General features: G+C 40.9%; 3 protein-coding genes across 3 annotated transcripts; all 3 read right to left on the bottom strand.

Moving 5' to 3' along the window:
* Positions 1 to 229: 229 nt before the first annotated feature.
* On the bottom strand, positions 230 to 4,883 carry rrm2b (ribonucleotide reductase M2 b). The gene is made up of 9 exons (XM_053446217.1): positions 4,718 to 4,883; positions 3,602 to 3,766; positions 3,226 to 3,342; positions 2,751 to 2,884; positions 2,017 to 2,111; positions 1,756 to 1,889; positions 1,098 to 1,202; positions 889 to 1,002; positions 230 to 677 (listed from the first exon to the last, which is right to left on the bottom strand). Exons 1-9 carry the CDS (start codon positions 4,793 to 4,795, stop codon positions 525 to 527), a joined length of 1,095 nt encoding a protein of 364 aa, XP_053302192.1. The 5' UTR covers positions 4,796 to 4,883; the 3' UTR covers positions 230 to 524.
* A 696-nt stretch (positions 4,884 to 5,579) lies between these two features.
* LOC128461344 (nuclear transport factor 2) lies at positions 5,580 to 8,834 on the bottom strand. The gene is made up of 5 exons (XM_053446216.1): positions 8,726 to 8,834; positions 6,846 to 6,966; positions 6,646 to 6,717; positions 6,445 to 6,543; positions 5,580 to 5,880 (listed from the first exon to the last, which is right to left on the bottom strand). The coding sequence occupies exons 2-5, from the start codon at positions 6,948 to 6,950 to the stop codon at positions 5,764 to 5,766; spliced, it is 393 nt and encodes a 130-aa protein (XP_053302191.1). The 5' UTR covers positions 6,951 to 6,966; positions 8,726 to 8,834; the 3' UTR covers positions 5,580 to 5,763.
* An 824-nt stretch (positions 8,835 to 9,658) lies between these two features.
* bloc1s4 (biogenesis of lysosomal organelles complex-1, subunit 4, cappuccino) lies at positions 9,659 to 13,438 on the bottom strand. The gene is made up of 5 exons (XM_053446572.1): positions 13,098 to 13,438; positions 12,019 to 12,090; positions 11,791 to 11,892; positions 11,124 to 11,258; positions 9,659 to 10,724 (listed from the first exon to the last, which is right to left on the bottom strand). The coding sequence occupies exons 1-5, from the start codon at positions 13,413 to 13,415 to the stop codon at positions 10,626 to 10,628; spliced, it is 726 nt and encodes a 241-aa protein (XP_053302547.1). The 5' UTR covers positions 13,416 to 13,438; the 3' UTR covers positions 9,659 to 10,625.
* Between the last annotated feature and the right edge of the window lie 705 nt (positions 13,439 to 14,143).

The raw sequence follows: 14,143 nt of genomic DNA, 5'->3' as shown, positions 1-14,143 counted from the left end.
TATTATGTGAAATTTCAGTAAGGCTACCATTAGCATTACATCAGTACATATAGTTACTGATGTATTTTGGCCATTTGAAATAATCACTAGTCACCAAGATATGAAAACAAGGCTGTTGAATGAACAAGTGATTCATGATTTACAACAAATACACTATTTTCATTTTACAAAAACATTTTATTGATCATTAAAAAAACGATAAGACATTTCACCATAGAACCCCCCCCCCCCCCCCGATCTTTCAACTTCATTAAATATAATCTACATATTTACCATCTTCCAGCATCCAGTGAGATATGAAATGAACCGAACTCATTTATGTGACCTAACCTGAACTGTGTGAAGGTAAAAAATACTCCATTGACAGAGCATCACCATATTCCACTTTGTTGACTGTATTGGCTGCTAAGTGTAATTCTCAATTCCTTTAAAAATGTCCGCTTTATTGGGTTTCTATAATTTCTTTACTGCATAAAACAAATAAATAAACAGGTCAAAGGTAATATGTATGCAACAACTCAGTTTCAGAAGTCTGCATCCAGTGTGAATTCACAGTCCGCCATGCTCGACATGACTCCAAATCTCTGGTACTCGGCCACTCGTTTCTCAAAGAAGTTGGTTTTCCCCTCCAGCGAAATGGACTCCATGAAGTCGAATGGATTTTCCACTTGGTAAACCTTGAAAAAGAAGAGGAAGTAAAAGTTACTGAACAGTATTGCACACAGTTAATCAAAAATAATAATAATGTATGAAAGGAACAAGGCTTCCACAGTGAGGCTTCAGGGGTACTTCTGCTTTAAACAGCATAACTGCCCTAGCATAAAGAATAGAAATGAGAAAAGACCATTTTTCTTCCATTGCATAAAAACTTAAGGTGATAGAAATTACCTTATCAAGTCCGAGGTCTGCGAGCAGCCGGTCAGCCACAAACTCAATGTACTGTTTCATCAGACATCCGTTGATTCCAATGAGATCAACTGGCAAGGCCTCTGTCAAGAACTCCTGCGACACAAGACAGGATGTGATGGTTTATTCACAGATACTATTTGTGTTGTGCAGTACACTATAATCCATGAGAATTATTCATCCAAAACTACCTGCTCAATGGTAACAGCCTTGGTGATGATGTCCTTAACTCTGTCTGCTGATGGCTTTTTGCGCAGGTAGCTGTACAGCAGGCAGGCGAAGCTGCAGTGCAGGCCCTAGGAGACACATTGATACACACGTCAGGATGGCTGATGTTTAAACAAACAAGAGCGTCAGTTAACTGTTTTCATAAACAAACTGTGACGGCTTTTACTACCTAAACTGAACCATGCGCCTCGCTGCAACTAAGACAATGTTTAAACAGCAAAATGTGGTTTTAACAGCTGAAGAAAACATGATTAACATCACACGAGTGGTGAATACAGCCAGTAATACACCACAGCTACCTTTAACAACAGCTGAGGGACATGAAAGGGTGAGGGAAAAACTTGCAAAGCTGAGGCTAAATACAGGTGTCTGAGAAATCATCCGGCATAACGGTCCTCCTCGGAATTATGCAAATTAAATCCTTGTTTTAATCTATGTGTTGCAAGAAGTCATATTTAACTTAAATTTTAAGATTAATTTTGAAAGTATATAAAGAATTACGAGTAATATGTATTGAGTGGCCTGAGATCACTTTTAAATTTTTCCGTAACTGCCTTGGAATTTAAGTGTCCCTTTCAACAGATAGGGAAACGTGTCTTTTAGTCTGTGAATTCCTCTCACCTCATCCCTGCTAATCAGCTCATTGGAGAAGGTAAGCCCAGGCATTAAGCCTCTCTTCTTCAGCCAAAAGATGGCAGCGAACGAACCGGAGAAGAAGATTCCCTCCACAGCAGCAAAAGCCACAATGCGCTCGCCTGTGGACAAAAAGTCAAACTGTCATGTATATTATCAAGCCCCAATAAATAAGAAGAGTCACAAGGCCAGTGTTGTCGAATATATTCGTTATTTGATACACTGATTTTAATATCATGCCTTCCTTACCGAATGTGGAGTTGCTGTCATTTATCCACTGAATGGCCCAGTCTGCTTTTCGTTTCACACATGGCATGGTCTGAATGGCATTTAACAAGTGGTCCCTAAGACACAAAATATATTTTAAACATTACCTGTTCAAACTCACAGTTACTATAAAACTATTACAACTTTTAATGTAGAATACTGAATCATAATGGATCAAATTATTTAACTCACAAACATGTATTAACAGATTAATGTCTGAAGGAAGAGGATACAATTAATGTAAAAGATTTGTATTGTAGAACATTAAAATATGAAATCCTTTTTCTTCTTATAGGCAACCTGACACTGTTGTCTGTGTGTATTGATACAGCTGATACAGCTGGGAATGCAACAGAAATTAACCACAGTGTTGTAGACTTATCCTGTGATCAACAGGTGCAGGTCTCCTACAGTTTGTTTTGAATCTTCAGAGAATTAGATAAACAAGATAAATTGTCTGTTTGTGGTTATGCACCTACACCCCATCGAACGAGGGTGAGAAAAATAATCTTTGCCATCTAGCCTTTACTGGAAGAAGAAATTACTCATACTGACTTAGTGGAGAGTAAATATGTTCTCATTAGACCTTATATACCTTTTTTTATTGAAATATTCTACATTAAGACACAATTTATTTAACAATGCCTTCAGTTCAACCTATTCATAATGTTAGACAAAACCACCACCAGAATGTGCTGGACCAATAAGCCACTGACCTTTCCTTCAGGTCCCTAATGTAAGTGTTGATGAGCATGCTGTACATCTCCGAGTGAACAGTCTCTATGAGGATCTGGAAGCTGTAGAAGGAGCGAGCTTCAGGGACCTGCACCTCCTGACTGAACCTCTGCACCTGTTCGACAAAACACAAATGCATCAAGCAAAAGTAAAACTCTGGCACATCCCTGAATGCAAAATTGAATCAGTTAAATACAACATTTAAAATAAATCTGTGAGAGTTATGAAATAAACAGCTGATTGACACAGAGCAAGGCAAGATTCAGTCTAGTGTCAATTTATGCTATGAAACATCTCTTATAATTAAAAAGCAATACATTTTGGCAGGGGAAAGATAGTTTTACATGTGACTGTGGAAGATAACAGACCTGGGTTAATTTACTGCTATATCAATTCATTATACATTTAACAGGAAGATCTTATGCTGCCTTTAGATCCCACTAACATCTCTCTCACCAGGTTCTCATTGACGATGCCATCACTGGCAGCAAAGAAGGCGAGGATGTGAGAGATGAAGTGTTTCTCTTCTGGTTTCAACCGGTCCCAGTGCGGCAGGTCTTTGGATAGATCGACCTGAGAGAAACAACATGAGGAGTAAATCGGTGTCATACACTGATCAAGTTTTCACATGGATAACAAGCTGTGGTGGACAATTAACTAGGAGTAAGCTTTGGATTTGTAAATAAAAAAATGTAAATATGATGGGAGGTTGCCATATTCCACTTTGTGTGGTAATTGATCAGACATTTTAATTGAAAAGTTTAACATTATTGTTATCTGTGTATTTTCCACTAACGGCAGGTCAGAGAAACACCAATATTGCTGGACCCACCTCTTCCACCGTCCAGAAAGAGGCCTGTGCCTGCTTGTACATCTTCCAGATTTCCGGGTACTGGATGGGGAAGATGACAAACCGTCTGGAGTTCTCCTGGAGTAAAGGTTCCTCCTCTGTCTCGGAACCTCTTTGGCATGCTGGACTTTTATCTCTGATGCCATTCTGCAGAGAGCCAGAGCAAAAATACACGTGTTAAGATGAGATCATCCTTTATTATGGGGAAATTTGTAGTATTACAGCAGCAAGAGTCGAAAAAGGCATCAGTAAGTAATAAGTAACATGCAATACCTCAGTTGTAGCAGTAGTAATGGTAAATGGTTTTGTATTTATATAGCGCTTTTCTAGTCTTGATGACCACTCAAAGCGCTTTACAGTACAGTTTTACATTCACACACACATTCATACAGTGCATCTAATCGCAGCACTTTGTTATTCTATGGGGGGTATTCAGGATTCAGCATCTTGCCCAAGGACACTTCGGCATGCAGATGGGTCAGACTGGGGATCAAACCGCCGACCTTCAGGTTGGAGGACGACCACTCTACCCCTCAGCCACTACTATATTAGTGATATATAAATAGAAGATAATTATAAATATTTTCACTTACATTACATTTGTATTTTACATGATACGTTTACTTTTGTTTAAATTTAAATCTTTAAATTGAGGCTTAGCTTTAGGTTGACACGTTTTTGTGGACTGTACCTTTAATTACCAAAGATGCTACTGCGCCTGCGCGTCACAGTCTCATAACACCCACAACAAAGGCTGTTAAACATCTACCTCACATATATTTAGCTTTTTAAAAAGTTCTAACACCACAACAAACGTCGTGTCACCCCCCATTGACACTTTTAAACGTTTTGTGTCCATTTCAGCGGCTGTTGTGTCGTCGTCATACTTAGAACACTTAAGAGCTAGCTAACAAGGAGCTAGCTTCACAATGACGTTAGCCCTTAAAACCTTCGCTGTGCAGGACACGCGTTGATTTTCATTAAATACCAGATTCTCCGTTATAGAACCGCAGAGACAAGTCAGATGTGACCGTCACCCTCAGTCTACGTCCCTCTGTCGCACCACGCACGGTGTCTGTCTGTGCTGAGGCGGTTTACCTTGAGCTGGAGATCGTCAGGCTGGAGGGTTCTATTCATCAGAGCCTTTTCCTGAGACTTGTTCACCGTCGGTGTCATTGGAGCTGATGTCGGTTCCTCATGCAGCTGCAGCTGTGTCGGTCGAGCCGTTTTAAAGAGACGAGCCCAGCGTGCAGGGGAGCGCGCCCCTAACGGCCACACGCCATACTGCACTACACGCAATGCTGCACTACACAATCACAAACTCTGCACAAATACATATCTAAAAAACACCTGCCTACACTCATTTGTGACAACACAGCATCAAGTCATCGCACTGCAGTCTTTGTTGTGGTGAAACTGAGGGATGAGCTGCTTTTCAGACATGAACTGAGCTCCACTGGTCGTCCTGATGTTCTCCAGAGGGGCTGAGAACGCAGTTGCCCCAGTGAGATCCTCTGGACTTTCTCCAGCCAGCTTCCCATTAATAAAGTCCATAGAATGTCCAAAAGAGCTGATGTAGGAAAACAACAGGAGATCCTCAGCGAGCAAATAGGCATGTTGATGACAAAAAGGAGGAATACATATATATCTCAGGAGGAAAAACCAATGCAATAAACATAGACGACACTAAGATGTCAAAAGTTGGTGATAAGGGCAAATGCTAGTGTCAATGTGCTTATCTCCAAGGCAGACATTATAAAGAACCTCTAGCCTTTGACTGAACTTTACAGAGATTTCTGTGTGGTTGTGAACTGAGCTGAGGATCTCCTGCTGTGTTTGTGTGTGAGAGGCAAACTCCGGAGAAAGTTCTACGGACATCCTCTGGAGTTCATGTCTGAAAACGGCTATGGAAGAAAATGCAGGTATTTGTCACCGAAAGTAAAGACAGGGCGACGTTAGATCAAACTAATAAATGCTTTTATTGGACAGGGATGTAGTTCGACACATCTCCAATACAAACAGAGTGTTCATAGATTTATTGTAAACGTGGAGGAACTTTCAATGCAAGTTCCTTTCATTTTGAAATATTCAATTTAACTTCACCCCAGTGTGGATTCAGGGTCACATGTCATTATGCGTTGGAGCTACACTGGTATGTTGTGTATCCCCAACCGGAACACATCGTTTGTGCAAGCCCAATTGTCGTTCTGGTTCTTCAGCATGAACACTTGATGGAAGGCCATTGGGGGATGATCATCTATCTGTTGCAGAAAATGTGAACACAAGGGTGAGAAAACAAGCTGTAAAACTTCCATTAAGGCAGAAATCCTGCAATATTCACGATGAATTCACACGGTTCCTGCAGCTCAAGTCGAAGTAGATGCAAGACTTTGAGAAGAGAATTAAATGCAAGACCAATTCAGAACAGCATGGAGATGTGGTTTGACTAAACTGGGAGAATTTGTTTACACATATACTGTGGCTTTGGCTCCGAGCATCCCGACTGACTGTTAGCTAGTTTGAGTTTTTCCATTGCAAAGTAAAAAAGAAAAACAAATCTCTCATGAAATATTACTTCCTCAGCATTTTTAAGACTTACAACTTGACTTGAGACATTTTAAAACCAAATTGAGGTCTTGTTTTTAGACAAACAATTTCAATGCCTTTGGAATTTTTTTGGGGATCTGCAAGGAACCCTGAAGATATACATGTGTGCAGGATACATAATAGCTGCAAATAAAACATCAACCTGCCTTCAAGCACAAATACAATGTAGGTTTTCCATCAGTGATAACAGAGGCTTAGACTCAAATCTACCAGCTTACCTGTAACTGTCCAAACACCATTATGAGGATGCAACTATCTACTGTGGGTTGAAAGTCTTGTCCTGTGATAATGTGCTTTATGTTCTTGAAAGGCAAGTTCTGTGAAGTGGAAACAAAGAAGTGAGTAAAAATAGTCAATTTAAATTGTATCTGTGGAAATGATGAGGCCAATTAAAGGCACAATAAAGAAACTATACTTACTATTAGTTTGTTTGCGATTGCTTCCCTTCCGAAGAAGGTTGTTCCTTCCCACGTCAGACAAGCAGTACTAGACTAAGAGAGAAATTTGTTCACATCAGAAAGATTTTTGTTTACTATTTGGTTTGCAGCAAATGTCAGTGACATAGCAGCGATTAGTGCAACAACACAGACAATACACGATGGACAGTGAGGAAACTTACATAAAGGTCACCCAGGAGCATCCTGTTGGTAGTGTCAAACTGGGTGTAATATAATTGGACAAAGCCTTCTCCGATCCTTTGCCATAATTCTGTCTCACTAGCCATGTGTGACGCTTAAGATCTGAAAGAAGAAGCAGAGTCTTGTTACCAGCTGGGAGTAAAGAGTTGTAGTGGAAGGCAAACTGTTCAATAAACTCATGATGGAAACTTTCTCTAGTTTTTTGACCACCCCGTAGTCACACACACACTTTTGTTGATATCTCTAGCCGTTTTCTGACATGACCTGTGGGTAAAGTCCGGAGAACTGGGAGTTTACCCAGTTTCACACATGTACAACGCAGCGGGAGGTTCACTGAACAGAGGCGTTCTCTGGTCCAATAAACCGCAACAAATCCTCCACATTATTCAGGTTAGAGTTGGTGCATCAGCAGAGGCAGAAAGTAACTTATTAACTCCGCTGCGAAGATCAGATCATTTTCTTTACGACACACAGACGTTGGCTCATATCACCACAGACTCTCTTGGCATCTTTGTCGGTGACTCCTGTTTTTTCACCAGGAGACATTGGTTTTCTTTATGTTTTTTAAAGTTTGGGGTTTGTTAGAAGCGCCATCAACCCCCTCCCACTCGCTCGCCCATGGTGAATCCAGCAGGGGATCCCCTTCTAGGAGGCCAGGCGTAGAGAGTACATAGATAATGCAGAGCCTCTCACTCAGTCATTTGTGTTCACACATGCACCTCCTCTGTTATTTTTTCCAAGGCTCTGCAGAGTTCAGAGTATGTCTGAGAATCTTGATGAAAAAAAAATCATGCATCTTAAGAGACTGATATCCATTAATAAAGATAATTATCGCAATATAACTTTTCCTTGATAGATATATAAGACATTGTCAGTACGTGGATAGAACTCATTCGATCCTTCGTTGGTAGACAACACCAACAGCCAATGAGAATAGCACCGCATTGAAAACAATTTATAAACTGCACACAAGTCTATTATTCTTACAAGGTCCTTAGTGAATATTTGCAAATTCTATCATTGTGAATTTTCCTAGCTAGCTTCATCATGATTGCATTAAGATGGATATTAATAAAATAAGAGATTTTTCCTATTCATAATGTACCAGACCACCCACAAATCACATTGTCCAAATAAACACAATTAGCTATTCTCATGTGTGTAAATAAACAAATGGGAAAATATATGACTCAAATCCATAATTGGATCGTTTCAAAAATCATTTTCCAACAACTCAACATATCTGCTGGTTAGAGCTGCTCCAATGCATTGTTTTCATAATGGTCAGTGTCATTTCTGATCATGTGGGGAATATCACAGACGAACCGTACAAGCAATCTGAACACACCATGTCCGAATTAGGAAAATATAGCTGTCGAAAAACTGGTCAATTGATTAAATAATCGACGGCTTAATCGGCAGTGAATCTAATCGTGAGTTGCAGCTTCAGCTTCACTCCTGTAGGTGGAGATGAAGCTAAATACCGTTACGAAGCTGGAATAGCAACGAGTCGAAGGATTGTTTTCCACGATTTGGCCTCATGACCATAAACCAGTGTGAACGGGAGCTCGGTTGAGATCGGACAAATCGATCCAGGTTCATCGGAACCTGGTGTCGTGCTCGTTTGGGGCTCAAAGTGTCTCGCCGCTGCACAAAGTACCGCGATGACTTAGCAAGCGACGCAACTTGCGGCTAACTAACTTTGCTGTTAGCACGCATGTTAGCATTCCACCCGGAAATGTGTCAAATGTCCCCGTTAGCGCCCCCTCGGTTAAAACGTGTCACCCCGGATGTGAGTTGTAAAGTCATCGGTCGTGAACAGAGTTGTATTCGCACGGAGAGGGCTGTTGTGTGTGCTTACTTTGGGACAGAGCGCCGGTTCGTCAGCGTGGAGACAGATCCAGACAAACCGAGGGCGACGAGATTCCCGCTTCCTCTTAATTATGACGCACTAATGACGTCGCCTACAAACAAACCAATAAGGGCCCGTGATGTCCGCGAGTAGAGTTGCCCCGTGTTCTGCCTGTCAGGAATCCGCAGTGTTTTAGAAAATTGTCTGATACTTCCATCAACAGGATCAATACCCGTTTAAAGATGACCGTGGCCGAGGGAGAACAACAAAGTGCAAATTAAGAAAATACATGCAAGTATAAAAAAAACGTGCAAATTAAGAAAAACCACAACGGAAATGTTTCCAGGGGACCCCAAAGAGTGATGAACCTGTCTGTAGTTGAATACTTTATGAAGTTCCATCACCACTGACGAATTGCAGACTTCAGTACCTTCTTTCTGTGATGAGCCTCCAGAAATAGTCTTACCTTTTATTGGGCACCACGCTCACACCAAGAGGGACCTCTGTAGATTTATTATTGATACATTTTTCAAAGAATCTTCATTATTTAGGTAAAATGTTATCTATTAACCATTAATGCAAATATAGCGATAAAAGACCCTGGCGATAAAAGACGTTGCACAATATGGAAACCTTATTTCCAAATCATCCAACAACAAGGATGTTTAAACCTTGAATATCTTTAAATCCTATTTATAACCTATTTATATGATTTATATGTATATTGTACAACACCTAGGCTTGTATGTTCCTGTTTGTTATTGTTTGCAATCCCATGTATACTTCTGCTTAAAACAAAAAAACATTCACAAAGCTTACAACTACAGCTGGAGCACGAGAGTCAGATAAATTGAAGCTAAAACAAAAACACACCAACACTGACTTAAAATAAGAATAATACACCAAAAAAGTAGATATAATAACAATAACAAACACAAGATAAACTTTTTATATATAAATCTTTAATGATTATTTTAAAAACGTGAACGAAAAGCAACACTTAAACAATAACATCTTTATTATTAAATACTTTGGCAAATCATGAATCAAATAACGAATCCTCGCTGATTTGTTGAAAAGGGAAAGGGCCACGTCACACCTCTAAGGCGAGACTTTCTCTAAATTCCTCCATCCATCGGTATGAATCTCGACCTCAGCTTCATCATGGCCCTAAACTCTGATTCATCTCCAGATGCTCCGACTTGTGAAGCCGACAAAACTCATCAGTATTGTGCTTTTTTTTTTTTGTTCTTCTTTTTTGAAAAGGTGCCATCAAAGATGTAGCCCCACAATCGACGGGATCATCCAAGGCCAATGACGTCAGGCTAACAATAAAGTGAAATCTTCTGAAATGGAAGACATTAAATGCTTAACTGGTTGAGATCGATATTGCTCAGGGAGAGCAATAAGATGCATGAAAAACAGATTAATTCATAACAGCGTGCAGGCTTTTACAAATACTAGTAAGAGGAATGTAAAATATAAAAGAGCTGGGCTAATCCTTCGTGTAATACGTCCTAAGATCTTTACAGCGCCTCCTTTAGTACCTCTGTTTATAGTGGGACGACTCTGACCTCCTGACTTGTCACATTTAACAACGGACAATGTCTTCACAATTACTGAAAACAGGACTGGACAGAAATAAGACCCTTATAGGCACTTTATAAAAACCAGTTTGCTACAGTTTAGTGTTTGTTGCTGCCAGGAGAACGGCACTCAAAATCTGCAGTGTCTCCACACACTTGACTTCCAGTGACTTGTTCAGAAATGCTGCTATTGCTGGGGTGAGGCCGCCGCACTGACAGATCCACTTGCGATGGATGGCAGTGAAAGTTGTCTCTACAGTTTTTCCACCCAAAACAGGCCTCTTGAGGTTAGAACCAAGTTATGTGTTGAACGTTCCGACGTGTCACTGTTCTGGCTGTGATGTGAAATAATCATCTGTCCGGAACACGCTGGGGATTTCTTGACGCTGATTTGGTGCTGGTCTTCTCGGGCTGGCCGGTTTCTGTCAACGAAGGGAAGACAAATGAATCTCCATTGTTCAGTAGCAGACACACTAGAGTGGAATCAGGGGCCACTGCTGGGAAAACTGGTATCATTTAACAAGGAAAGGGTCTCATCTCTCAGGCTACATCCACATGACAATGTTTTAGCTTTAAAATGCTTTACTGTTGCGATGTTGTTTTAGTTATATTAGTTTGAAAACTTCGGTCTGGATTTAAGCATCAGTGTGCACGAGTATTGGTGTTTGTTTTAAAATAAAAATGTATTAGCATGGATGTAGGAAAAGAGAAAGTTTCCCACCACAGTCCACTATTGATCACACTGTTAAAACGAAACTACACTACATTCATTGGTACACACAAAGCAAACTGTGTAAAGCAGCAGATTCACAAGCTCTTACATTTAGGAAGCCTGGGACACTCATTGTGCGGAAGATCTTCTTGAAAGCGCCCGGTAGTGTTCCTACTTCTCCCTCTGCCTGCGTGACCTGCTCCTCCATGGCGTTGACGTTGGCTCCCACCATCTTTACAAAGGCCTGACGACACAGCAGAATAACACAGCAAGAAGATGAGAAAATCTGAAACTACATTCAAAATACTATCACCCACATGTAAAGCAAACGGTTTATGAGGGCCACTTACTTATTATAGGATGCCTGATTCCTTTTTGCAAATTTCCCCAGTCAGGGACTGATAAAGGATTATCTTATCTCGTTTTGGCTCAGCGGCCTCTGTCACAGTTAGTTTCCCATTGTGTGTGAAACATTAGATTTAAAAAAAAGGAACTTTCCAAGACCAGTGTTTATTTCCAGCAATGACAGGAGAAAACAGGAAGTGGTTGTTAATAAAGAGTGGTTCTAGTTCACAATATGTGTACCACTCTCTCCTCTTGTGATGAGGATATCTAATATATCATATTACATCACATGTTTCATTAATTTCACAATTCTTGTTGGTTTAGTTTCCTTCACAGGAAGCTATTCACTGGATAAAGTGTGTTTTACAAAAGCCCCAAAAAAATAATTTTAACAAAAAGCAGTGTTATCATCTTCAACCTTGATCACTTACCTCTAACTTATCAATTCTTCCGTATATTTGTCTCATTTCATCCGACTTCTGCTGGATTTGAGGTAGGTTTTCATTCACTATCTGGGAGGTATCGTTACGGATCTGGAGACAAAACACAGAACAATTCCAGGAGACAAATATACTTGTCATTAGTTTCAGTGCATCCTTAACAATCTTAATATTAACGACACATAGTCTTTCACTGTTTCATAGACTCAGCCGACTCACCATATCCAGCATTCCAACAAACTCATCTACTCTTGTCAGCATTTCTTCCAAACTCTTCTCTAAACACAGGATCTGGAGGAGAAATCATTGGATGAGAAGAGAATGGTGTAAAATATCAAACACATTCATGCAAACTAAAGCTACTGACCCCACTCTGAATCAAAGGAGTGAATCTTGGAACTCACTAAAATTGTTTCAGCGAGGGCCACAAGGCCAAACACACAGGGGGCTTTGTGTTGTTCCAGTGCCAGCTCACTCAGTCTGTGGTGTCATGCATATCCACTTAATGTCAGCTCATGAGTGACAGAGAGCCGGTCATCATGAGTAACGCTTAAGGAAACACAGTCAGTACCTTCACTCTCCCCAAGCAATCCTGTTTTCTTTATTATTTCCATGGATTGTGGTCCAAATGTCCTGCAGCCCTTTTCCACAGGGAAGGGGGACTGTTGGAGTCATGTCATTTCCCAACCTGGTTCTCAATGATGGCTTATAACTGACAATTAATCCTAAATACATTGATTACAGCCTAAAGAAACATCTCTAATTCTAGCTATTTTGGCAAATAAGGAATTATAGTTGTGGCCATTACTGATTTAAGAGTAGGGGCCACATCACATCTCTACGGTTTTCTCCAACCTTCCTCCAGCCAGTGTTCACCTCTGACAGTTGCCATGTTGATTTAAGTCCACGTCTTTAATGACACCTAGTCCTTTTCAATTAAATCCACTAGCCCTCTACCAGAGGGAGGTTGCTTATGACAGCTTAATTGTTCAGTTAAATTACACTTTCATTGATTTTGGTCCAAACGTCCTGCAGAGGGAACATGCTTGAGTGGAGACAGTAGAAGAAGTGCATTGCTCAAGGGGGATCGTACATAATCTGGCAACCGCAACAAACTGTTCTCAGTCATTGCTCAGTTACAACTGATCAATGGAGGATCAAATCATTGGTCACAGCCTGTAAAATGAAAAGGTGCACCTGTAACAAAGTGGCACCACACTTGGCTCGTGTTGACATGTTATCCCTCAAAGATCCTGGTGTGTGTTGTGAGAGTGTGTGTGTCTGTGAGCAGCACCGACCTCCTCTCCAGCGGAGGCCCTGATGTAGGAGGAGTAGCTGAGGGCGGTGTGTCCCAGCTCCTCGTCGTCCTGCTCCGGGTCGTGCCGACGGGTCGCCCCGGGCTCCGCAGCTTCGTGGAGGCTCGGGCTCTCCGGGACGACGTTGGCCGCGGCGCCGAAGCTGGGGCTCTGCGACACGGAGCCGCTGCTCAGGATCTCGCTGACCATGGACAGGCTGCTGGCGCTCTGCGACACGATGCCGCTGTCCCGGCTGATCTCCGCACTGGACTCCTCCAGCGGGGACAGCAGGCCCACCCGGTCCAGCGGACGATGCTCCATGGCTCCTCTTCCCCGATCTACTGCCGTGTTTTCACCACCGCGATGTCAGCTGACCCTGTCACGTGTTGCTGGGAAGACGACGGCGCATCACGAGGGTCAGAACAGGGGACGGCACAACAAAGCGCTAAGAAACACTGTCAGTGTCAGTTCTCTGTAGATTGAATAATGTTTATTACATGTGTGATTAAAACATGTTTCTAAACCCGGACTTTAATTCTACAGCACCTCACATGCAGTTAGAAAAACTAATACAAATACTGTCATTAAAATAACCGCTATAATAACGACGACAACATTAAAAAGTACAATAAATAGACAAAACTAATGATATAAAAGTTAATACTGTTATACTATAATGGTGATGATGTAATCGTTTATTTCTGTGCAAAATCAATTGTTCTTTTTTGTGTATGATGGAAACAGAGGAGGATCTATGTGTTTATATTTGAATTTATTAGTAATGTATGCATATTCAAATATAAATATCCTGTGCTTAGTTTCTCATGGGAATGAGCAGGTAATCTAATCCTTAATGTTAACACAAAATAAATTAAAAGTAAATTTTCAACACTTTCTAATTTTCTTTTTTTGCTAAGAATTTTAGCATGTTAAAGCCCTCTTAAAGCCAATTAATTTGCCTGAAAAATTATAATAATAACGAGGGGCAATTTGGTTTGCAAACAGTAGTCACACACAACCCATAAACATCATAACATTACATAAATATA

The sequence above is a fragment of the Pleuronectes platessa genome, chromosome 18 (genome assembly GCF_947347685.1).
Source record: "Pleuronectes platessa chromosome 18, fPlePla1.1, whole genome shotgun sequence".
NCBI lineage: Eukaryota > Metazoa > Chordata > Actinopteri > Pleuronectiformes > Pleuronectidae > Pleuronectes > Pleuronectes platessa.
This window is presented reverse-complemented; position numbering and strand designations above follow the sequence as displayed.

Coding starts and splice junctions, on each gene's coding strand:
- rrm2b (XM_053446217.1), bottom strand. CDS start 4,795: ATGACACCGACGGTGAACAAGTCTCAGGAAAAGGCTCTGATGAATAGA. Junction 3,767..4,717: donor CTGACGATCTCCAGCTCAAG/GTAAACCGCCTC, acceptor GGCTCTCTGCAG/AATGGCATCAGAGATAAAAG. Junction 678..888: donor CAGACCTCGGACTTGATAAG/GTAATTTCTATC, acceptor TTCTTTTTCAAG/GTTTACCAAGTGGAAAATCC.
- LOC128461344 (XM_053446216.1), bottom strand. CDS start 6,950: ATGGCTAGTGAGACAGAATTATGGCAAAGGATCGGAGAAGGCTTTGTC. Junction 6,718..6,845: donor TGCTCCTGGGTGACCTTTAT/GTAAGTTTCCTC, acceptor TTTCTCTCTTAG/TCTAGTACTGCTTGTCTGAC. Junction 5,881..6,444: donor TGGTGTTTGGACAGTTACAG/GTAAGCTGGTAG, acceptor TTTCTGCAACAG/ATAGATGATCATCCCCCAAT.
- bloc1s4 (XM_053446572.1), bottom strand. CDS start 13,415: ATGGAGCATCGTCCGCTGGACCGGGTGGGCCTGCTGTCCCCGCTGGAG. Junction 12,091..13,097: donor GGGCCTCCGCTGGAGAGGAG/GTCGGTGCTGCT, acceptor TTTCTCCTCCAG/ATCCTGTGTTTAGAGAAGAG. Junction 10,725..11,123: donor GTGTCCCAGGCTTCCTAAAT/GTAAGAGCTTGT, acceptor CTTCGTTGACAG/AAACCGGCCAGCCCGAGAAG.